The sequence below is a fragment of the Urtica dioica genome, chromosome 1 (assembly GCF_054948205.1).
Source record: "Urtica dioica subsp. dioica isolate 48M chromosome 1, U.dioica_male_clone48M_v1_H2, whole genome shotgun sequence".
Taxonomy (NCBI): domain Eukaryota; kingdom Viridiplantae; phylum Streptophyta; class Magnoliopsida; order Rosales; family Urticaceae; genus Urtica; species Urtica dioica.
In genome coordinates, this window is record NC_142756.1 from 6,801,688 (window position 1) to 6,826,850 (window position 25,163).

Sequence of the window (25,163 nt, forward strand, 5' to 3'; positions counted from 1 at the left end):
TGGCAGGGTAGTTAGGATCGAAATACATCCCCTAAATCCATCGATAGAGATATAACCATGTTGTTATATTCATAAAGGCTTTCTAAAGGGAATGCTCATAATAGATGACGAGACATATTTTTTGGCGCGAGGTGATCTCTCATCATCGCAATATGCTTTATCAATTTATAAACTAAAAAGAACTCACTATTTTTTCTAGTATTATAAGTTTTCTATTCCAAACATTTCATCTAAATGATTCACTTTAAGATTTGGTAAACTTTATTATAAATCCTATTGAGTAATAAGCAGCGATTCCAAGTTAGCCATTAAACCTAGTTTCAATACGCTTATTATTAGGTTTTCGTGACATCCTATAATTTAATAAGAAACTTAATAACATCGATTCACAATGGATTTCCACTACTAGCAGGGGCACGATACCCCACTTGGAGATATGACAACGGTTAACCTCTTATTGGTTGTATCATCGATTTACAAGGCCCTCTCTGAATAAAGGCCTTCTCTCAGGTTTTATATTTCATTTTTTAAAAATAAATCTCAATTCAAATACTTTATCCTATAGTACAATCCACTTTATTGTTATTAGAGATTTCTAAGTGAGGGAACATTAAAATATTAGCCCAACTATCTAGTTATTTAAGAGAATAGCCAATTTTATTTTAGATTCTTAAATTACCCTTGTTTTTCCATTGTTTTTCCAGAAGAAAGATCAGATCTGGCTAACTACCTCAAGAACACCTCGCAGGTTCGACCTCCCAGACAACCGAACCTTCGCTGCCTACCTCATCGATTTCCGATCCAGACTCGCAACCTCTCGATCTCCGACGCGGTGGTCTCGTACTGCCTCAGGCCGCGACAGTTCGTCTCCTGTCCCCACGCTTGCGCCGGAATCCGAACCGCCGGCGAATGGACTCGCCTCCTAGGTCGGAGCACCGATTTGAACTCCGTTGCCGCGCCGATCTCGTCGATCTCGCCGATCTGACCATATGCGACCGAGATCGACTGCAACGCCGAGGGCGTCCTCTTCGTCGAAGCCCACACTGATTCCCTCGTCGACGATTTCGGCGACTTCAGGCCCACGCCGGAGCTTCGAACGCTCATCCCCACCGTCGATTACTCCGCCAGAATCTCTACCTATCCGCTCCTCGTCTTGCAGGTATTCATTTCCGTACCTGTTACGAATAATGTTGGATAACCCAAAGCTACTTATATATAAATAGACTACAAGGTATTCTGTTTGAACTTTGAACTAATATGAGTTCTCTTCGTTTATCTGGTATCAGATTTGTTCTGTAGATATTTATTGAAGCTATATTATGTATATCCATCACGAAATGGAGTACTAAAATTTCATGTATGTATGTCGATTACTCTGCCGGAATCTCCGCTTATCCACTCTCGAGTCATAATGTAGTTGTTATTTGAGTCATAGGCAGATATATATACAATGAAGCTATATATATATACAACTAACAATTGATCAGAATCTTCGTGTATACATAGTTCTTGACTTCTGATTAGTCATATATATCCAATATTTATCTCGACTCCTGAAGATTTCGACTCCGATTTCCTCAACGAGGTCGAGATCATCACCAATCTCCGCCGCCGCAATCTCGTCACCCTCCAAGGCTGCTGCGTAGTCTCTCACGGAGGATCATCGGAGGAACCCAAGACGCGCCACCTAGTCTACGACTTCATGCCGAGCATAAGCCAATTTACTGTTTAACATTGAGCTCATTTGTTTAACCGTAAATCGTATTTACTGTTATATTTACCATAGAAACGAATGATTTACTCAATGGTTAATATGATTTACTGTCGGATTTTTAGTCCTCGATTGTTCACGGAAATAATTAGTAAATCGTATTTACTGTTAGATTGACTAGTCATATTTACCATAAAAACGAATAATTTACTCAATGGTTAATATGATTTACTGTCGGATTGTTAGTCCTCGATTGTTCACGGAAATAATTAGTAAATCGTATTTACTGTTAGATTAACTAGTCCTCATCTCTGATATTTTTCCTGTTAGACTAGCTACAAAATGTTACGGTAAATAAAATTTACTTTTGTTCTTGTTACGGTAAATAATATTTACTGTTGTTCTTATTACGGTAAATAAAATTTATTGTTTTCTTGTTACGGTAAATAATATTTATTATTGTTCTTGTTACGGTAAATAAGATTTACTATTATTCTTGTTACAACAAATAAGATTTAATATAGTTTTTGTTATTGTTAATTAGATTTACTAATTTTTTTGTTATAGATGATATTATTTACTATGATAGTTAATAATATTAACCTAAGGGTATAATTGGAATATTGAAATGTTGTCATGATAAATTGGCTATTTTCCTAAATATGTTAATAGTTTGGCTATAATTTTAAAGTAGGGGTGTCATTTTGGTTAGTTCTTTGGCCGGCCCTTGTTATTATAACAATACCCATTTTATTCTAAGAATGCCTTATTTAAACTTGTTTACAATGATTTTGCCATACTAATAAAAGAGGCCATGAGACATTAAATATAAGATGATTATATAGAGGGAAATAAGATCAAGAGAAATACATAATAAAAAATAAAAAAAGTTATACTTTGTTGATACATATCTTTATTATACTATTTAAAAGTTTTATCTTATATAACTCACTCGTTACTTTTTTCCTCTATATTTGTTTTGTAAACTTTGTTATGAAAGATTGACATTAATATTAATCGTATGATGCTTTATCAAAATCAATCATAAAAAAAAAATTGACGCATCTATTATTAAATGAGCTATGAAAAGACTAATACTTTTAATGAAATCGGTCACGAAATTCCAAATTTTGTTATTAAATTGATCACAAATTTCCAATAATTTTACGGTAATTAGAGAATTAGTGACTATATTTTGATCACAAAATTTTGAATTTTGTGACCGTTTTGTCACAAATTATACAAAATTTAATGACTAATCGGTCACGATTTCAAAAGTATTTATGACCGATTGATCACGATTCCTCATTTCACATGATGAGTTAGCAGTTCACTACTATGATTAGGACGCATCATATGCGCATCTTATTTGTGCAGCAACACAACTTACACGAGTATGTAACGTATCATGATATTGTGGCTAATATCTCATATAATTAATTATTTTATTATGCAATGTAGTTTGTTATACTATAAAACAAATCTTACTCGCTTTTTTTTTTTTTTTTTTTTTTTTTTTTTTTTTTTTTTTTTTTTTTTTTATCAATGTGGGACTACCATAAAAAAACACACACACACACACACACACACAAAACGCAAAACTTTAGCAGTGCATCAGAATTTAGCGGCAGCTCATCACGCTAATCCTGTTACTATGTCTCCAATCTTCACTTACACAACATATTGTCATACATAAGATTTCAGAAAATATATTGCCATCTATAACATTTCAAAAAACATAATTATCACATGTATATATATATATATATATATATATATATATATATATATATATATGTGTGTGTGTGTGTGTGTGTATTCTAATATACGTGAAGCATTGATATGAAGTATCATATAATAAGAATTTTGTGTTGGAATTATTATTATTTAGCCAGGCAAGTTCGGGGGCGCTTCTCTTCTTTTGCGGCCTCTCCGAGGTTACAATTTTTTAATGGTTGAAAAAAATATAAGTAAATGTAACTTTTATGTAATTATTTTATTTTTGATAATACAATTTTCTTGTTTTATGTAATTATGATAATTTTTAATTATTTTTATGTAATTATTATTAACAGTTTCTTTTTCTATATTTTCAATTTTTATGATATATACTTAGTGAATAGAAACAATTTTTTTTGCTTGTTTGGAATATTTATAAATGTAAATTTTAATTATTTACTCAAATAACTTATCACATTTTTAATTTGTATAACTTATAAAAAAATTATTACATTTTAATATGTATGATTATCAAAGTTTCAAATACGGGATAACTTTATCTATGTATGAAAAATATATTTAAAAAGTTTATACGTTGCTCAAATACCCTACAGGATACCATTTTTTTTGCGAGAAACTCTGCGGGAAATAGTATATCACGCAGATACCAAACGTTAGCAAATAATGTGGAATACTCTAACATAGGACATGGTATATACCCTCAAAATCAGATTGGCCTTTTCTCGGGTGTCTCCGAAGAGACCAGATTGGCCTTTTCTTCATCAAAGCTCATGCGGATTTTTATCCCCGTGTGGCTTCCACGACGGTAGCGAGGAAATTGAAGTGGTTGGGGTATCGATGGACCGCGGAGGTGGGAACACAGCTGGTGTTGGACGGGGAGACGCCATGGACACAAAGGAGTTCCCATAAGTTGCGGAGGGAGTCGAGGACGGCGGAGAGGGACTCGTCGGAGATGGATCAGAAGGAGGTGCCTCGACAAAGGATGATCCGGTGATTCCGTCACGATTCCGAGCACACGACCACGGACTTTGATCCAGCGGAGATTGAAATTTTGTTGTTGTTGTTGTTGTTGTTCCTCTTCTTCTTCTTCTTTGATTTAGGGATTTTTTTTTTTTTTAGAATCCGATAGAGGAAAAGGGAAAAGAAGAGAAAGAAATGGGAAGCGATATAATAGTCTTTGCACAATGATTTAGTAATAGATGTACCAAATTTGAGTTTTTAGTTGATTTTAGTATAGTAGTCTGAAATAATAATATAAGTGTCAAATTCCATTTTGTTATATAATTATGTGTTTGTGTTTGTTTTGGTCGGTGTTTTTTTTTTACTCAACTAGACTGAAAGAATAATTAAAAGGGTCTCTTACCTATAGCCATTTCACTTATAAGGTTTTGTATAATAGCCAATCTTTTTGTAAATTTTCTGTAAATAACCATATAAACTTATTTACGGCATTCAAAAAGACAAAAAAAACCCAAAATAGGCTGGAATGTTTTTGGGTATTTTTATCTTTTTGAGTGCCGCAAATAAGTTGAGTCGGTTATTTACAAAAAAAAATTACAAAATTTTGGCTATATAGCAATTCTTAGATTTTCGGTGGCTTATTTGACTAATTTTTTGTAATTAAAATTTACAAATAATTGGCTACGTAGCCATCTTAAATACTAGCAATTTGGTTTTAGCCAACCTTTCGTTAATTTCCCGTAAATAACCATCTTGCTTACGTGGCATCTTATTAATTGAATTAGTTTTACATCTTTGCCCTTATTTATTACGTCCGCTAATTGAATTAGACAGTTTTTTTTTTAATTTTGAATCTAACCGATTTGGAAAGATTGCTAACGTCTATTTGGAAATTTTCAACGTTGACTTTAGCTAATTAGTTTCTATTTTCGTGGAAAAAATCTTTGAATTTTACAATGATTTTGTCTTTCATATATTCATAATATTAGAACGTCCAAAATATTTTCAAAATTTTTTTCAGTTTATTTACACGAATATACTGTAAATATGCTTTGTATTTACAATGCATTTACGATGAAACAATTAGTATTAACTGTAAATCAACGTCGTATTTACAATACTGGATGGAATTGACCAAAAAAAAAAAATGTCATTTCCTATTAGCATATATACATAATATTTGTGCGAGTAGTTATAAACCAAAAATAAAAAAGGGTCATTTATGTGTATTTATTGAGTTTTAAATCCTCCCATAATTTGTGCGAGTAGTTATGACAGAATATTTGTTTTTCATTTAAATTAATAGGCTGAAAATAATGGGCGGAAATTTGGCTGAGGTTATTTGAGGTCATTCACGTCTTTTAACATGCTGTAAATAAATTGCTATGGCTATTAACAGAAAATTAACAAAATGTTGGTTAAAACTAAAACCTCTATAACCGCGTGGCTATATATCTACATAACCCTAAAATTTAAGAATTATGGCCCAACCGAATCCCATAGATATAAGCTCGGCCTATGCCTACAAGGCTTTTCAGGAAGCCCATCTGTCTTTCGACACACGCTAAGCTCAAGGTGCGACGAGGAGCTGGGTCTTGAGGCCCACCGCTGAAGCCATACTAGGTGAGATCTCCTCCCATAAGACCAGATCTTCGATCATGATCAATCAAGACTCACGCTCCGATTTAGTTATTGCCGGGCCCTAGGCCCAGCACACCTATCAGACCGAGCTGTCTGAGTCCACATGCAAGGGGTGGACAAGAGGCTTTTAGCCCCCAGCGGGTCCGGCTTTGTAAAAGTTAGAACTTAATGGCACATCTCATAATGTTTGTTTCGTAATGAGAAAAATAGTTACACTTAAGTGTACTTATATATTGACATCTAGTGTTATTATAACCTAATCTCGATGGAGTTACAAAGTTCATGCTAGTGCATGATTTCCCATAGGTCCTAGAAGGATTATTATATCCTAGTGGTTTCACATAAAAGAAAACCTCTTAAAACTACTTTATATCTTTTTCTATATAAGAGAAACATATATATGAATACATATGTAGGAGGTGAGCACGATTAATTTTTCTCCATAGAATTTGGCATTCTACGCTCTCACGGTCACTGACCCACGTTCACTCATAGAAGTGGTAGAACCATCTTCAAGAATAAAAAAAATATAATGCTCAACCTACGCTTTAGTTACACGAGTCTTCATAACTCACCACTCGCCCATAAGCGTATATGCTCATATCATAATACAGTTGTAATCTTTAACATATATTTTTTCATGTGCGACATACCAATATCATAATAAACGACTCAAAAGTCAATTTTGTAAAACCACTTGAAGTGAAGCAGCCCTTAAATGCCATCATTCATCTTTTCTTTTTTCTTTTTTTGTTAAAAGGTTTATTACCATTCATCTTCAATTCACTTGTATACTTGAATTTCGTGTACTAAAGTTGTACATGAATCTATATTATTACCGCATGTTCTGCAAGGATAAATAAAAAGTTAAAAGCTACAATATCAAGCTAAAATATGTAATTTACGAGACCACTACTAAAGGTGGCAAGCACGTTGGATTTCTAAATAAATAACCAGAAAGAAAGTAAAATGGGATCGACATTCCAAACAATATAGAGTTATGAAATAATCCAACATATATTTTTATTTATTTAAATATTAAAAAAAAATAAGAATCAATCCCAGTAGTGTGTGTGTATAAAAAGTATACCTATATATCTCATCTCGTCTCATCTCATATATCCTCTCATCATATATGTGATTATTTATGTATCTATACCTTTATGTGGACGAGCATATATATTATAAATAAATAAATAAATAAATAAACTATAACTTAAACCTAAACTTGCAGCTACTACTCCGAATACGTATATCGTTATTGGGCGAGAGATTGTCAACGGCGAGACTGCACCGAACCAAGAACTTGACTTTAAAGAGCTTGAGCCTCCCGAGCCGGACCCGAACCGGCTGCCTGACCCGGAGCACGAGCGGGACGTAGCCGAGGCGGGCCAGGTCGTCCCTCACGGCGGCGAGGAGTCCGGTGCCGTCGTCGGAGCGGCCGGAGAGCGAGAGCGAGAGCACGGTGGTGTTCCGGTGGCCCTGGTAGAACGTGGGCAGAGCGCCGCTGGTGAGCTCGGCGGCGCCGTACCAGACCCCGATCCGGCTCCCGGCCTCGTAGTAGACCCCGATCTTCTCGTTCGGGTTCCGCGCCGTTATGTTCACCCCGAACGCCGCCGACAGGCTGTTGTCTCCGACCGCCGTGAGCTCCGTGATTCGGAGTCCGTCGACGGAGTAGTCCGGCAGCTTCGGCCGGAACACCAGGTAGAGGATTCCGGCGGAGGCCGCCACCGCGACGATGACTAGGATCAAGAGGAGGATCGTCCAGCAGAGGCACCGCGGGAGGCAGCTCCGCCGCCGCTTCGGCTTCGGGAGGCGGTGATGCGGCGGCGGAGGTTGATCGGACTTCACGGCGCCGCCGGGGAAGAGAGGTGCCGAGGGAGTCTGGGGTGTCTCTACGTCGTTATTTGCCGGGTGGACTCTTTGATGGTCGGCCATTTTATGCTCTTACTTTTGGTGGAGATGTGAATGTTTGTATATATATATGTATATATATAGAGTCCTCTACTTATTGCCTTGTGGAAGTATTATATTGGTTTAGATATTTAATGGTGCGTTTGTTAGGTTAGATAGATTTAGAAAGAAGGGTTGAAGAATTCGCTTTGGTTGACTAGTCGACTTTCGGGAAATACATCATCAACGTATATATATAGCTTTTGCCTGGAATTCAACAAAAGGACGCGGTAATTGTTGAAAAAGATATTAAATGTATATAAAAGTAAGAGGCTCTCTATAGTCTATACTCTATACGCGTTTGTGATATCTCTTTGTGTTTTTGTGATTCTTTTCAGGTTTTATTTATCAATCGTGCATTTGTTCAACGGAATTTATTGGAGTCGTTAAACAAGAGTTTTGTGCGTCATTAACTACCTCATAAGAACGTATTGAAAGAACCCACTCCTATTCTATTTTTTGTTTGTTTTTTTTTATCCCTTCAATTGAACTGTGACACGTAATTTTTTTAATTTTTAAATCGTAAAAAGAAATAAATAATGGCATTGGAAAAAAAACCCTTAAACCAGCAGAAGATCTGGATATATGTATGAAATTGAGATTTTTTTTCACTACAGGAATTGTATTAATTTCTATTATCATTTTTATATAAAATTTTTTTGAATATTATTTCTGCCAAAAAAATATTACCACGTGATCACACGTATTTTGGAAGTATATATGACGTATATTAAAAGAATGGTTTAATTATGACGAGTACCATACTTGCATAGGGGGGGAAAAATCTACAAATAACTTTTGTATATTACAAGCCGATGAGAAGACTTTACAAGGCTACGACTTATTTGCTTAGAACATGCATCAAAAGATACTCCGCTATCCATTATTATTAATATATAATAATCATAATTAAAAAGTGATATCTAGAGTGCACAGATGCTCTTTTGTCATATTAAATCTCTTTCAGTTAAATGTGTTATTTTTTAGCAACAAATTAAAAAATAATTAAATGTGTTTATCGTATTTGAGAAAACAATGTGTCGCGTCACAATGATAGCGTTATGTGCTTAATAATATTATATATAAGCGATATCCCGCAAGCGTTGACGCGGAATAATTAATATATTTTAATTCGAAAGAATAAATATATAGAGATATGTCTAAAAATATTTAGATTTGAAAAAATATATTTAAAGTTTTTTTTAAGATATTTTAATCTTTCTGATAAAAAAAAATCGGTATGAATGAATACTGTTTGTGTTTAGGGTCCAATCTCTTGTTTTTTTATTAAAAAAAAAGCTTTTTTTGGAAAAAAAATCACAAAACACTTCCAAGATCACAAAACTTTTTTTATCCAATCTCTTATTTTGTGAGTGTCCACCCTTCCTTTATTTTACATATTATAATATATATATATATATATATATATATATATATATATATATATATATATATTCATTCAAAGATTCATCCTAAGGCAGGTCCTCCGTGATAAATCAATTCAAATTTCAAAGTACAAAATTTAGAAAGAAGAAACGGTGATATACAGTGTTGAATGAAATGATTTTCAACTTGTATATTGAATATGTCAAATTACACTTATTTATACTAACGTGAGATTTGAAGCAATAAATGCAACATGTACTTAACAATTAATGCATAATAACTAAGAAATAATAAATGTAATACTGATTTCAAGGTATAGTCGTATATATAGACTAGTTCCAAGGTAGTGAGCTCAGTTCGGAGAGTGAACCGAGCAGAGAAAATGAGCTCCGAATTGTGAGCTTATAGCTAAGATGATATGAGCTCAGATCATACGAGCTCAGACTAACTTTTTTCACAAATTGTTTTCAAATAAACATAATTTCTTACGCTTCTAAGCTTATATTTAAACTTAGTGTAGCCATGTGTATTATTTTTACTTTGATGTAGCATAGTCTGTTATAAACCGGGGCATGGTTGTTACATTATATTAGTTCATTACGTATATAAAGCAACACTATAGCATTCATTCCTTAATTAATGAGAATAGCCCAACCATTCGGACCATCTTCGTCTCAACATGAATCCTTGATTCTCTATTCCCTTTATATCGCCTCTAACTTAGTTCATCAATGGAAACACGACCTTGATATAGTAACATGGATTTATTCCACAACTCACAATTCCTATTCGATCGTTCATTATTGATCCTTTTTCTTCCCAGTCATCAATTTATTCAATAATTGATCACGGATAATCAGAGACCCTGAACATGCATCTTTAGGCGGAGTTTTGCAAAGGTCGAAGTCGATGATCGACATTTAGTCCTTTTTTTTGTATCACTCATAAAGTACATGTTCAAATTTCATTTCAAAGTAGTTAATTACTTGGCGAGAATTATATGTTTCCTTAAGTCATTCGATGATTGTTGCTCTCGTCGTTAAAAATAAACTTGGTTTCATTGATGAATCGATTGCCAAATTGACGATCAAGGAAACTAGTATCTTTGTTAGTTCATGTACTGTCTTTTAATTCACCTTGAGAAATCTGGCATGATCTTCAAGTTCGTTTTCAACATAGCAATCGACCATTTATTTTAGAATAATTAGAGGGCATAGTCAAATGTTGAGATTGCATATTAGTCAATGTTTATAATTTTTTTTTTTAAAATAACCAAAATTGATGATGTGGCATTTCAACCCATTTGTTTTGGTCGAAAATGACCATGCTGATAATATAACGTGTTATTTTTATAATTATAAAAAAATAAAAAAAATCAAATGTGTATGATTTCGTGATTAATAGCAATAAATTTCTTCTTAATTACAACTTGAATTTGATTACCTCATTTCTCTCTTTTCCAACCCTAATCCTCTGAGGTCTGGTGCCAGTAATTGAAAGTCACCACCACTGGTCTTCTTCTTCGCGTTGGAGATCCAAGCTCGACGGTCATCTCTCCCGACGACGCCCTACACCCCAGCCCGACGAGGCCCCCTCTTCTCGGCGGCGGACGCGTGAGCCCCAATCCAGCGCAGGCTCCTCATACTCCTTTTGACCCGGCGACGCTTCTCGGTTCCGGGGGCGATATAAGTAACATAAGGATCAAATATGATACAATTACAATGACGAAAGGGTAAAAATGTAGATTTTTTTTTTCAGAGACCAACTTGTTACTGGTGACAAAGTTGAAGGGCTAAAAGTATCATTTTTCCTAAACTGTACGAGTATTTTTGTCCTTGCAAAGGATACTTTACTAATTATTAAATTATTGTATATAAAAGCCAATTTAAAGTATTATTGTTGGTATATATTAAAGTTTGCATTAATGAGAGCCCTATGTATTTTATCAAGTAAATAAAACTATATTTTCCACAAGACTTATCACAAAATAATATGTACGACTAAAGTAAACACCTAATAGAATTCTACAAAATTAAATGAGCTTCGTTGTTACGAACAACTTGTTCGTATGAGTTACACACATAATACTTTATTTTAAATGTGTTTACTTTATCGATTTTTTATTTAATGATATATTTTGTTTTTTATTTATTTCAAATTCGGACAGTCTTTCCAACGAACTCCGCTAGCGGAAAATAGTTCCCTCCAAGCCTCCACAACACCATTTTAACTCTCTCGTGAACTTTAGTCTTGCACAGTTTACTCCATAGCTCTGGCCTTGGATTGAATGGAGCTCGACAAAGGAGCTTCGTGACTGATTTCACGGAGAATTCACCATGATATGTACCTGTCCACATCAAGCAAATCAGTCCCATCCTCATTCCCGGAGCAAGTCCATCAAGCAAGTCAGCGTTGCTCAGGTTGTACTTATTATAACCCAAACACAACGGCTATTTTCTCAAAATCCGTTCCTTAACCTCGTCCTCACGAAACCCAACTATATAATCTATTTCCATGTCTTTTCCATCATACTGTCTACAGCAGAAATTTTTGCACTGGCTTTTAGCTCATAGAGACATTATTCTATATGCTTTAGACGTTTACTTCAGTAGTTCGTAAATTGTAAGGTGAAAAGCTCAACAAGGTGACATTTCATGCCAGTTTCAGCTCCATGACAACCTCAATAAAACTTTTGTGCACAAAATATCGATTGATTCAGACAGAAGAAGAGCGAAATCATGTTATTGTCCTTCACAAAATATCTGAAGTTGTTTTTTTTTTCCCCCCGGATATCATGTTATTGTCCTCAACCGAATTGTAAAATAGGAAAACCTGAGAAGCGTCCTGTTCAGACCCTCTGACGAGTCATCAATCGCTATTTATGAACACGAAAACAACCTCCAGGACAGAAATATATAAGATATTTTACGTGTATTTAAAAACAATCACAAAACTACGTACCTACAAACAACTTCGAGCCAGAGGAAGAAGTGCTTTCATGACCTCTCTGCCTTGATTTCGAAAGAAGTGTATTTCATAAGCAACTAAGTCCTCGCTCCTTCTTCACTCCTCTATCTCTCATTGACTTTCGTATCCTCGCCGACTCTTCCCATCTCCCACAGCCCGAGTAAACAGTCGCGAGCGTTGAGTATGCTCCGCCGTTTTCAGGCTCGACGAGAAGCAATCTATCGGCCGCGATTTTGGCCATTTCAGCATCGTCGTGAACTCTACAAGCCGAGAGGAGCGAACCCCAAGTCTCGGCATCTGGCTCGACATGCATTGTTTTCACGAAATCGAACGCTTCTCGAAGCAAACCGGCTCGGCCGAGGAGGTCGGTCATGCACGTGTAGTGGCTCGAATCGGGTTCGATTCGGTGCACGTTTCTCATTGCGTCGTAGTAGCGTCGGCCCTTTTCGACCAACCCATTGTGGGTACAGGCTGTGAGTACCCCGACGAAGGTTACACGGTCGGGCTTGATGCCGAGAGCGATCATGGCCTCGAAGAGCTCGATGGCTTCTTCTCCGACCCCGTGCTTGGCTAGCGATACAATCATGGAGGTCCAAGTCACAGTGTCTCTGTTGTTCTCGCTGAGCGTTAGCCTGAATACTTTCCTGGCAGCGCTTATGGACCCCACTTTCGCATACATCGCAATCAAAGCGTTGGCCACGGAAACCGAAGAGACCTCCCCAGATCGGATGGCATTCCCGTGAATTTGCTTCCCGTGGTGCAACGACGAGCAGGCACTCGAGATGGCTGCTAGGGTGTATTGGTTCGGTTTTGGTCCATTTCTGTTTGCCATTGTTCTGAAGAGCTCCAAGGCTTCCTCGTTCAAGCCGTTCCTCGAGTACCCAACGATCATCGCGGTCCAGGCAACCACGTCGGGGTTCTTCAACGAGTCGAATATCTTCCGGGCGGGACCCACGTTACAGAGCTTAACGTACCCGTTCAATAGAGCCGTGAAAGCTATTGTATTGAGGCTCGAGCGGTTCAAAATGTTGTTCGCGGACTCGACGTCACCGCATTTCGCGTACATCGAGATCAGAGAGTTGACCAGAGAGGTCGAGACTTCGAACTCGTCTGTTGCGATGATCCGAGCGTGGATTTGTCTCCCGAGTCCCAAGTTGCCGAGATTTCCACAAGAAGAGAGAACACTCGAGAATGTGAACTTGTCGGGGTTCAGAGAAGTGTGCTTTATCATATCCGAGAAGAACGCGAGTGCTTCGGTGTCGAATCCACTCTGACTGTACCCCGAAACGATCGTGTTCCAAGAAACTATGCCGGGTCTGTCCATTTTCTCGAACAGCAAAAGAGCAGCATCGAAACTACCCGATTGCATATGCAAATTAATCAGGGCGTTCCAGCTCATCCGGTTCTTCACTCTCATCTGCTCAAACACTGCCTTTGCTCTCAACGGATCACCAAACTTCGCGTACATGTTGAGCAACGAATTCGCCACGGAAACATAGCCACCAAACCCGGTTTTAACGGTGAGCGAATGGACCTTCTTACCGATATCAACAGCTCCAATGCTGGCACACGAGGCGAGAATATTAGTAGCCATGAACTGTGTGATCGGAACTTTTTCCGAGATCATCTTCAGAAACATCCTAACTGCGGTACCGAACCTGCCCATCTGATTATAGCCCACGACCATCACGGTCCAAGACACGGAATCACGCTCTGGCATCCGATGAAAAATGTCGAGGGCTTCGCTTAGCCGACCCTGTTTTGCAAAGGCCGAGAGAATTATGTTCCAACAGTATGTCGTTCGAACAGGCATTTCGTCGAACAGTTGGCGGGCATCAGCGACGCACCCGGTTTTTGAGTAAAAATTGAGTAGATTATTGAGCAAGTAAACGCCCCCGGAAAGCCCGCCTTTGATGATTTGAGCGTGGACTGATTTCCCGGCCGAAGGGTGTTTGACCTTGAGGCATTTTTGGAGGTGAATCGCATAGGAATCCAATAACGTGAGAGAGTTCGGCGAGCTTGGGCACTGCATGATCAGAATTGGAAAAGCTCGGTATATATATATACTCATATTAGCAAAAATAAATATGCAACCTGTTCTCTCACCACAACTTGATGCGTTGTCGCCGGAGATGGCACCGGAGCTTCTATCCTCGTCCGGTTGGACGAGGAAAAGTTGGAACACATGGCGAGACCGACGACTGCGTTGAGATCGTAGCCAGACAAGGCCGAGGAGTCGCCGAAGTTCGGCGGATGAGGTGAGATCTCCGTCAACATAGAATCCAGCGTGCCGACGGAGTTCGCTACGTCAGCCAGGCCCTAAGCGTACGTGACGGCCACGGTGCCAGACATGCGAGCGAGCGCCGCCTCCGCCGCGTCGGACAGAGAGAGATGTTAGAGCTGTGGAGCCTAATCGGCACCGAGATGTTGAGTTGAGACCTTAAAAATTGATTCTTTATGCACTAAAAGTCTAAAATACCCTCCCTACTTAAAAATAAGCAAATGATAAATAATTTGAAGTTGAGAGGCCCGCCAGAGAGTAAGCAACGATCGTGTAGAAGAGAGAAATGTGGGGCGGCGGCGGCGGTCGGGGCGCGAGAATCCTGAACGTGGCGGAGAAGCCGTCGGTAGCGAAATCCGTAGCAGCGATCCTCTCCCGAAACACCAATCTCCGAAACCGAAACGGACGGTCCATCTACAACCGCATATACGAGTTCCCTTACTCCATCGACGGCCGTCCCTGCACCATGGTCGTCACCTCCGTCACCGGCCATCTCATGGAGCTCGAATTCGACGACCGATTCCGCAAATGGCACTCCTGCGACCCCGCCCAGCTCTTCACCGCTCCGGTCCACAAGTCCGTCCCCGACGACAAGCTCGATATCAAGCGCACTCTCGAGGAAGAGGCTCGTAATGCTAATTGTCTCGCTCTCTGGCTCGATTGCGATCGAGAGGGAGAGAATATCGCCTTCGAGGTTGTTGATGTCTGTCTCGCTGCCAATCCCAGACTCACTGTTCTCAGGGCTCGTTTCTCTGCTTTGATCGACAGGTTTGCCTTTTCTTTTGCTTTTCTATTTTTATTTGCTGGTTTCATTTTTGTTTTTTCTTTTTCGTTCCAGAGATATTCATGAGGCGGCGCAGAATCTCGTCCAGCCTAACAAATTCTTTGCCGATGCTGTTGATGCTCGACAGGTGAGTGCTCTTTTTCCAGTGAAATTACATGTGTCTGATTTAAAAATTCGGGAGTGAAAAAAAACCAATAGAGCTTTGAATTAGTGATTAGAATTTAGCAAAATAGCTTTCTGATTGAGAAGCCCAAATTAGCAGTCTCTAGGTTCTTAAAATCATTAACTAGTGGGTTTGACGTTTCCTTTGAGAGCTTACTTAGTATCCTATTTATGTTTGTATAGCTGTACAACTTGGTGAAGTTTCTTTCCAGGAGTTTACTGCAAAATTGAGTCCTTTAATTTAAAGATTTTCTTTTTCTTTCTCAATGCAGGAAATAGACCTCCGCATTGGTGCCTCTTTTACGAGGTTTCAAACTATGTTATTGAAGGATGCGTTTGTTATTGACTCCGTAACAGATGACAGAAAACTCGTTTTAAGTTATGGTCCTTGCCAGGTATGTCTTTGACAATCACTCGATCCTCTAAAGTGATTGAAATGATTCTAAACATATACCTGGATGACATGACATGCTTATTCAATTTTTTTTCCCTTTCTATTTACCTTTCTTCTAAAGTACAGTTCCCAACTCTGGGATTTATTGTGGAACGCTATTGGGAAGTGCAATCGCATGAACCAGAAGAATTTTGGGCCATCAACTGCTCACACAGATCTGACGAAGGCACTTCAACCTTCAACTGGATGTATAATGTTACACGAGTGACTTATTTTCAGAACCTTTTTTTTAAAGGAATTAAATTTGACGTTAACAATTTTGCAGGCGTGGACATCTGTTTGATTATACTTGTACCGCTATAATATATGAGATGTGTGTTCAAGAACCAACTGCGACTGTGAGTGTTGACACCCGATTCATGCATATTGGCGTCCTTAAAGCACTTATTTAAACTATCGTGTTTGCATTTTTGTTCGTTTAGGTTACAAACGTTAGAAATCAGGAGAAGCATAAATATCCTCCTCATCCTTTAAATACCATTGAGCTTGAAAAACGTGCTTCACGGTATTTCCGAATGAGTTCTGAACAGGCCATGAAGGTGAGGACCTGGTCTATTATGCACTTTCATTAAATTTCTTAGTTATATTGTTAGTTAGGTTTTGTGACCAAACTAAGACTCTTGCAGAAGACACTATGAAATAAATAAAGGAACTATCAAATATCTGTAATAACATGTTAGGGTATTCTGATCCTGGCCTAATACTAACAAGAATCGCAAAAGTTAGGGAGCTTCTTAATCATTGTGATTTCAAGAGTTGTACACCCCGAGCACATATACGATTAAAAATGTTTTCTTCTATGAACTTGGTGAAGGGATATCCAATTTATTATTTTAATCCTCTTTTCCCTCCGTAATAACTAGTAGTATCTTTCTTTCGCGATAATATTTCTGATCGGATTATCCTGGCATGAGACTCATCCGTTATCTGTTTGTAGGTGGCAGAAGAGCTGTACCAAGCTGGTTATATAAGTTATCCACGCACAGAAACTGACAAATTTTCTGAGAGGACTAATCTCCATGTTGGTAACTGTCTATAACATACATGGTATCATTTTTTTATTGGTTGAAAAACCCCATTTAGTAATACTCTCTAATTTGCATTATATTATCATATGTTTTAGTGAGTTCTTTAACAACTATTAGTCTTATCTGGAACTCTATTCTGGTCTACTGAAATTATGCTCTTGGGATTCGCTGCTGCACTGTTTCGAGATAAATCCTTCCTCTAGGAATTTTATATCGGGGTTTCCGTGCGATTTTCTTATGGTTGGATTATTTATGAAATATTGGAGTTCTTTGATTGTGTTTTCGCATGGAATTTCTCTTTTCAATAGCTCATTAGACTTTTCACTTAGTCTAGGCAATAGTGGAAGAACAGCAAGGACACCCTGTATGGGGATCGTACGCACAAAGATTATTGGATCCTGGAGCTGGGCTATGGAGAAATCCTGGTAATGGTGGACACGATGACAAAGCCCATCCTCCGATCCACCCAACAAAGTTCTCTCCTGGAGAACCAGGATGGAGTCAAGACCACCATGTAAGTAAGACCGTTTTTTTTCTTTTAATTTGCATCGCTTTCTTAGGAATGAATATAATTTCTATCCATTCTCTCAGAGGCTATACGAATTGGTGGTTCGCCATTTCTTGGCGTGCGTCTCACAGCCAGCTGTAGGGGCTGAAACTACAGTCGATATTGACATTGCCGGTGAATTATTTTCTGCTTCAGGGAGGATGATCCTGGCGGTAATTTTCAGCTTCTTCTACAGTAACACCTATATTATTTACCCTGGTGCATGATCATTTATTAGAATGCAACACCACCTTATGAAACAGAATTTCTTTGTTTTTTTTTTTTCTTCTTCTTTGTTCTTTTAAATGTTTCAGTTTATATATTACATTGGAATTTGGCATCTTTAAGTAAAAATTCTTAGAAGTTGATACAAACTTGTGCATTGTTGTTTATTCTATCAACAGAAAAACTATTTGGATGTGTACCGCTTTGAATCATGGGGAGGCTCGCTGATACCAAATTATGTCATGGGACAACAGGTTCGCTACAGTGCTTGTGACTCTACATTATAGTGATGCTCTTTCATGCTCACCGTAATTCGTTAGCTCTCAAGTAATGCTAAAGTTAAAAAAAAGGTCTAATTATAGTCAAGGAAATATAATTTTTTGTTCTAACTCAATGCATATAAAATATGCTTCACTAATTTTATAAATATGGCTTTGTTCTACTTTCATGATGAACTTGGGTGAATTGAACAGATTTTTTGGGTGCAGAATATGATATATCCCTTCGACTCACATTGTTACACTGAGAAAACTTTTTCTTTTTTTCCCGTGTTGTGTTTCCTCGTCGCCATATCTTTGCTTTGTAATGATCTTTGAGAGTTACGTTTTTTGGTTCTCCTTCAAGATTGGATGAGTACCGTTCAAGAAATTTATGGTCTGGCACAAAGTCATTGGAAAAAACGGAATGGCGGGCAGAGGCACCTGAAATCTGTTGCTTCGGTGCCAGAAGCTTCTTTCAGTCGGGTCGGGTGCATTGGTTACCCTGGGATGGCTCAGGGATTGCTAGAAGATCGACGAACCCCTCTAATCTAGATTCCCTGCCCTTTCCAGGATATTCAATTCGGTTAATCTCCACATTAACCACTTCGCTATCCCAAATGAATCAGCACTCGTTATGATGACTAAGACCTGAAGTCAATAAAGCCTCAGAGCACGAACCTATCTCCCATCTGGGCAGGGATTCAAGACTGTAAGGCCTGGTTACACGACGCATCCATGACCTCAGATTTGTAGAACCAGGACGTGGGAATTTTTTTTTTTTTTTTGGGAGGCTGTATGGAAAGCTAAAGTTCCATCAAAAGTCCAGCTCTCCGGATGGATTTCAAAGTTGTCCTGGTTCAATATACTATTATGGCGTGTTTGGAATAGATGTAATTTCGAGGATAATTTCCTTTCTTTTTGTGGATCTGTGGGAGGCGATCAATCTATCCATCTTGCTGGCTGTCCATTTTAGATTCGGATTTTCGCTCTTTTTCTCTAACCGATTTTAATCGAGATTGGTCCTGTCGGATTTAGTTTGTTTGTATCTTGCTTTAACCCCCCTAAAGCTTCCTTTTTACTTTCTTTTTAAAATTATTTTTAGTTTCATTACTGCAGCCTAAAGTTATTTTTTGAAACTCACTGCAGCCTAAAGTTGAAGCCTTCTATGTTTACACATGGCTCTTTAGTATCATATTCCTTGGATCATCTTCCTCGCATTGTCTTCCTCAATGTATCTATTTTTCTTTGCAGTTTGTTCCAACAAGCTTGACACTTGATTCAGGAATTACTCGACCACCACCACTTCTGAGTGAAGCTGATTTGCTCACTTGTATGGACAAGGTGTGAAAATATAAAATTAATCCTTAATATCTTTTTCTCTTTTCTTTCAAATTTCATTTCCTAAGCATAATACTTATTTCCAGTCTTCTTTCTACATTTTAGGAGGGGATTGGCACAGATGCCACAATGCACGATCACATTAAAAAGCTGCTGGATCGATTTTATGCTACTAAAGATGCCAATTTCCGTTTCTCGCCCACCAAACTTGTAAAATTGTTCCTATAAATCTATATTTAAATATCGAGAGCTTGGTGTTTTCCTACTTATTGCACTCCTCTGATTTCCTGAAGACACTACTAAACAACCATACAGATTTTTATTCTTTAAATTATCTTTTTTTAGCATGAACTAACTAGAAAAGATCCCTTGACTGAGCTGAAGTGACATATGGTTTCAGGGGGAGGCACTGGTTATGGGATACGATGACATGGGGTAATTTTCAATTTAATTTTATGTTTATATCTTTTATGCTGCGACATAAAAACTTGTTCCAAGGAAGAACACATAACACTGAAAGTAGTATAGGTTCAAAAGCAAAAATAATAGTTGGTTACTACTACTAGAAATTAATTTGGAAAATGCTTGTCAGTCAGTTGATAATCTCAGCCAACTTTTTGGAAACAGATTAATCTCAGTCTTACCTCTTTTTGCCTGGTTAATAGAATGAAATATTATGTGTGCCCTTTATTCATAGAAGCCTTTTCCAGAGGCAAAGAAAGGATCATGATGGAGTAAATTATTTAAACTTATTGGACTAATTAGCCGTTGTGCCATTCCATCTTAGACTGTTATGAAAAGAGAAGTCCCTTTAAAGATAAGACGGTATATTTTGAACTAAATCACCATCTTCAATTGAATTCTTCTGGAAGATCGGATGTAACTCCGGGTTGTGGAGTCAGGAGATGTTCGTGGCACATTATTTTGTTGATAAGTCATTTGCGCCTACTTCACATTACTACCAAGAGAAATCAAGGATGATACTTTTGATTTTCAAATAGACAATTTAAGTGATGTCAGTGATTGAATCGTGAATCGTTCTTCCCATTTTTCTCATAGAAGGGAATTTTTTTTTTTAGTAGATGTGTTTTGTCTACTTGCGCATCGACTTGTGTAAATACTAGTAAATTAGGAGTTGCCAATGCCATTATTGTATACCCTGTAATAATTTCTACCTCACTATTATTCTACATTCTCACTGTGTTTGATAGTTTTACTTAGTGACATCGGACATTTTTCTGTTCAGCTATAAATTATGGAAACCGTACCTTAGAGCTGTTATGGAGCGCGACATGAAAGCAGTCAGTGAAGGTGCCAAAACCAAATCTGAGGTTTTGCAGACCTGCTTGCAGCAGATGAAAGCTTGCTTTTTAGATGTAAGTTATGCGTGTTTTTAGGGTTAAAATATTGACTCTATGCTGTTGTAATTATGTGCATTAGATTTGGTTTCTTGTGTGCAGATTATAAAACTGTTTATAAGCGCACATATTTAAGGATGATGCATTATGTTAATCACTACCGCTGGATTTTTGCGAAAACTTTCCATATTTTTTTTTTACTTGAAGCCATTTCTTTTATAACAATGCATGGATCACACCCGATGGTTGATTAATAATTGAATAAGAAACTAGTTGTTCACACAGTTGCACACTTGTCTCTTCATTGTGAGATCACGGAAAAGAATATAAGTTATTATTTACTTCTCGAATTGTTGATTTATATGCAGGCTAGGCAGAACAAAACTAAACTGATGGACGCCATGGCAATTTTTTTTGAAAGGTTATCTCATTTTTCCCTTGTCCTTAAAATATTATGTTGATTAACACTGTACATCTACCCATCATATAGATCCAATGCACCTGGTGGAGATGAACATGCATCCAGAGAAGTTGTTCGCCCATGTGGAGTTTGCCGGGAATCAGAAATGTTTCTGAAGCGAAACAGGGTAATTATTGGTCCCCGAAATTTCCCAAAAACTTGTACTAGCAGTTCTCTTTCCCTGTCAAATAATCCAATGGCCTTATGATCTCATGGCTGAAAGAAGTCCTTCTTTCTGCCGCATTCCAATTTTTGTAGTATATAATTTTCCATACAATTACTGGTGCAGAGCCAGAATAGAGCTGCTAGGTTAGAGGTTGTTTATGTCTATACATTCTCAGTAGTAGCTCCTATAATTTCACACTTGTCTTGTTGTTACACTCTGCATGATTGTATATAATGCGCTCTAATCTTCTATTTTCTGGAGTGCAGGGAAAATTATCAGTGTCTAAAATGTTACTTTTTAGTAAATCATGTTTAATTAAACGGTTTATTGCTTTTAATTTCAGTTTGGGCTCCTTCACGAGAAACATCTCCTTGTATTTCATTTCTGGTTTTCATTAATCTTTTAATGGTTAAACTCATAAATTATTATCTGCAGGATGGGAATTACATGGTTGGATGCTTGGGCTATCCGCAGGTTACCATCATCCTCATGGACTAATGATACTATATTTTTTTTAGAAGAAAAAAAGATGATATGTATATAATTTTGCTGCCATCGGAGCCTTCAAATATGCTGCATATTTTCATTTCTCCATCAGCTTGCTTTTTTGGAAAAGAGAAATTTCAGCTTCAGTCTTCATTACTGTCTTTTTGATACTCTTCACGCAATCACTGTTTCTGAAGAACATGCTTACTCCTTCTAAAGTCATTTTGCGTTATTTCTTTTGCAACTATATTTACGGTCCCCTTTTTCTTTTTGTACATTAGTGTAGGAATGTAGTATGGCTCCCTGGATCGGTATCAGAAGCAGCTGTAACAGCCAATGTTTGCAACTCTTGCACTCCAGGTTACTATATGATTAGTTTTACTAACCTCCAAGTTGCCAAGTCTGCTACGGGTTAAATTTTCTTCTGAATATATGCAACTTATTTTACAGGTCCCGTTCGATTGATTCAGTTTAGGTTTCGCCAGCTAGAAATACCAGCAGACTTTGATCCCAGCCATTTGGGTAGGTTCATAGGACTTCCTTCCTACCAATTTTGTATTTGGGGCTTTACAATGTTGAAAATAATTTATTTGTGAATCAGATGCTCCTTAGTGGCTCTCACGTGGTTTGAAAAGAAATGAGTAAAATGAGGCATTAGCATTAGTCCTATGAATAGTAAAATGAGGCACTATGATTCTTTTGTTAGTCAATTGCCTGTATATTTATTCTGTATTCGTACGCAAGACACGGGTGTTGGTTCTTAAGCTTTGTACTGTTATACCTTTGTTACTCCTTTTACATGCAAAAATTTAATTCTGATTTTGATGAACACACTTAACATTCTTATGTTTAAAGAATTTTCTTTTAGCATAAAGCGGTGGAGAATCTATAACTGTGCTAAAATATGAGATTCATGATGTGAATCAGGTTGCATAGGTGGCTGTGATGAAACTCTTAAACGGCTGATAGAAATTTGTGGAACTGGAACTAGGATGTCAGGTATGCATCTGTCAAGTATTCGATAATTAAAGTACCCAACTTTGAGAACAAACTCAGATTATGGTATCATTAATCACGATTCATGATAACTTTTTTTTTTGTTTGAAACGTGTATATATTTGAGAATTTTCTGGATTAAATATTCTACTGTATGCTGGATAAACAAACATGTCCAGTGGGTCTTTGGCTGAGATCCCTATCACTTGTAAACTTCCAAAACCATTCTGATCACTTTTCCGATATGTACTGTAGGAAGAGGACGCGGATCTACTGCACCATCGGGCGGGGCTCAACAACAAAGCTATGCCCAGCAAAGCTCCTGCGTATATTGCCATCAAATTGGGCATTCTTCAACAGATTGCCCTTCCCGGTTCTCTGGCCGTCAAGGTGCTGGTTCCCGTGGAACAACCGAGCAAAGTGGTGAGTGCTAATTACCAAGCTGTCATTACTGTAGTATCTGCAAATTTAACTGAAAGAAGTTACGTACGCTTCTCGAGAAAGAAGCTTATGAAAATCAAAACATTTTACATGATGCGTAATAATTAGGTTAGGTAAAAAAATCTGTACTTGTGTCCAAATGTCTCGTATGGAATTTCGATGATATGCCTTGCTTAGTTAGAGTGAGTTCCGCTTTTATGCAGGAGGGTCATCGATTCCGTGTAATAACTGTGGGGCACCGTGTCCTTTGCGGACTGCTAATACATCAAATAACAGAGGACGGAAGTTCTATTCGTGTCAGTCACAGGAATGCAATTTTTTCACGTATGTGCAAATCTACATCTCTCATCCAAGTTTCCCCTGATTTTCTGTTCTAAATTTTGGTTGTTGTTTTTATCGTCCTTTACTCCCCCTTTTTCCACGTCATCTTGAAACATATTGCCCTATTTCTCCTTTTTGAGTACTTCCAAGTCAAGTGATTGACTGGTACGAGTATGATCATCTTTCGTATATACGTCTTGTCTGTTACGCAGATGGGAGGATAGTGTCAGCAATGGCGGTCAAGGAAGAAATGGCCAGCGCTCGGCTGTGAGGGCTTCGGCGGCTTCTGCGGGTCGAGGCAGAGGCTCAGCTCGCGGTGCTGCTTCGACTTTTGTGTCGGCGACTGGGGACCCGATTTCAGGCGGACGGTGTTTCGTTTGTGGCGATCCATCACATTTCGCAAATGTATGTCCGAATCGCGGTGGTTGATTTGCTACGCAGTTAGTTTATGCATTCATATTGCTGCTGGATTATAGATATTCTAGGCGTCTACGTGTAAATAGTAGCTAAGGGATGTTTTGGAATCAACATAATTTATGAATTGATCGTCGAAGAAGTGAAGTGATTCAGCTTTATTTTAAATTTTTTTTTATTTGTTTCCTTAAAAGCTTGGCAGGCTTCTAAAAATGGGGGATCAAATCATAGCCGTAGTTATGAAATCGTAAAAATGATTGTTTTTTTTTGGGTAATTTGAGCACTTACACCATTTGCAAAGTGTGAGACCGAAACTACTGTGGCACTGTAAACAATCGAAGGGCAGCTGGAAGTTTGCCATTGATTACTTCACAAATTTGGCAGAGGACGAAACCTCTTTCTAGAGAGAAGTGGACATTAGAAATTAATTTTTTTTTTTTTTTTAACCAAAATTTTGAAATATTATTTCTACAAAATCCAGTAGAAATTATTACAAAAAGAATATGAATAAATAAAAGACTATTAAGTAAGATTTTTTTTTTTTTTTTCATTTTTATAATAAACATGTCATAAAAATTATATTTAACTAAATCATAGCCATAAAACTGGAATAAAACTTTCCTAATGGATAATGAGAAAAAGCCATTCAATTACTTTGGAATATTATTTCATCGTACAATATTTTCATCGTACAATATTTTCATCGTAAAGATCCGAGTATTTACTCTCATTTATATAGTCTTCAAGCCTTTACCAGTTCGGATGTTTTGTGGCTCGTCCAAGATGTTAGGCTGAGTAACTTTACATATTAAACAACGTTCGCATAAGTGGTACCTAGGATAGCCTAGTGGTAATTCTACATCACCTCCTGTGTTGTGTGGAGGTTGTGGGTTCAATCCCCACCGCCATAAAAAAAAAACAACATTCGCATAAAATTTTAAGTAGAAAAAAGTGTAGATAGTTCTTGAGGATAATAACTTGTAAATAATTAGTTTTGAAAATTGTCTATGGTAGCGTTTTAGAAAACTAATCACAAGAATAATGTATTTAAAGTTTTATTGCATAATATATATTTTTTCAAATG

The 25,163-nt window shown here is 37.5% G+C and overlaps 3 protein-coding genes across 6 annotated transcripts; 1 reads left to right on the top strand and 2 right to left on the bottom strand.

The window, feature by feature from the left end:
• Nucleotides 1–6,934: 6,934 nt before the first annotated feature.
• LOC149406844 (NDR1/HIN1-like protein 6) lies at nt 6,935–8,179 on the bottom strand. The gene has a single exon (XM_089625759.1). The coding sequence runs from the start codon at nt 7,988–7,990 to the stop codon at nt 7,262–7,264; it is 729 nt and encodes a 242-aa protein (XP_089481885.1). The 5' UTR covers nt 7,991–8,179; the 3' UTR covers nt 6,935–7,261.
• Nucleotides 8,180–11,551: 3,372 nt separating this feature from the next.
• LOC149406845 (pentatricopeptide repeat-containing protein At2g22070-like) lies at nt 11,552–14,653 on the bottom strand. Of its 3 annotated transcripts, none has more exons than XR_016296085.1 (3): nt 14,465–14,653; nt 12,353–14,384; nt 11,552–11,738 (listed from the first exon to the last, which is right to left on the bottom strand). XR_016296085.1 is itself a non-coding variant. In XM_089609279.1 (2 exons), the coding sequence occupies exons 1-2, from the start codon at nt 14,633–14,635 to the stop codon at nt 12,426–12,428; spliced, it is 2,130 nt and encodes a 709-aa protein (XP_089465405.1). In that variant the 5' UTR covers nt 14,636–14,653; the 3' UTR covers nt 12,291–12,425. The 3 variants fall into 3 exon arrangements, 1 of the variants encoding a protein (XP_089465405.1); XR_016296087.1 differs by lacking the exon at nt 11,552–11,738 and adding an exon at nt 11,909–11,926; XM_089609279.1 differs by lacking the exon at nt 11,552–11,738 and having other exon boundaries at nt 12,291–14,384.
• A 217-nt stretch (nt 14,654–14,870) lies between these two features.
• TOP3A (topoisomerase 3alpha) lies at nt 14,871–24,312 on the top strand. Of its 2 annotated transcripts, XM_089609265.1 has the most exons (23): nt 14,874–15,407; nt 15,478–15,550; nt 15,858–15,980; nt 16,106–16,227; nt 16,305–16,377; nt 16,462–16,578; nt 16,977–17,060; nt 17,402–17,581; nt 17,659–17,787; nt 18,019–18,093; nt 19,351–19,440; nt 19,543–19,647; nt 19,838–19,872; nt 20,684–20,813; nt 21,164–21,216; nt 21,286–21,382; nt 21,857–21,895; nt 22,189–22,267; nt 22,358–22,429; nt 22,835–22,906; nt 23,159–23,326; nt 23,548–23,668; nt 23,878–24,312. In XM_089609265.1, the coding sequence occupies exons 1-23, from the start codon at nt 14,926–14,928 to the stop codon at nt 24,092–24,094; spliced, it is 2,736 nt and encodes a 911-aa protein (XP_089465391.1). In that variant the 5' UTR covers nt 14,874–14,925; the 3' UTR covers nt 24,095–24,312. The 2 variants fall into 2 exon arrangements, 1 of the variants encoding a protein (XP_089465391.1); XR_016296081.1 differs by lacking the exons at nt 23,548–23,668; nt 23,878–24,312 and having other exon boundaries at nt 14,871–15,407; nt 22,194–22,267; nt 23,159–23,325.
• The last annotated feature ends 851 nt before the right edge of the window (nt 24,313–25,163 follow it).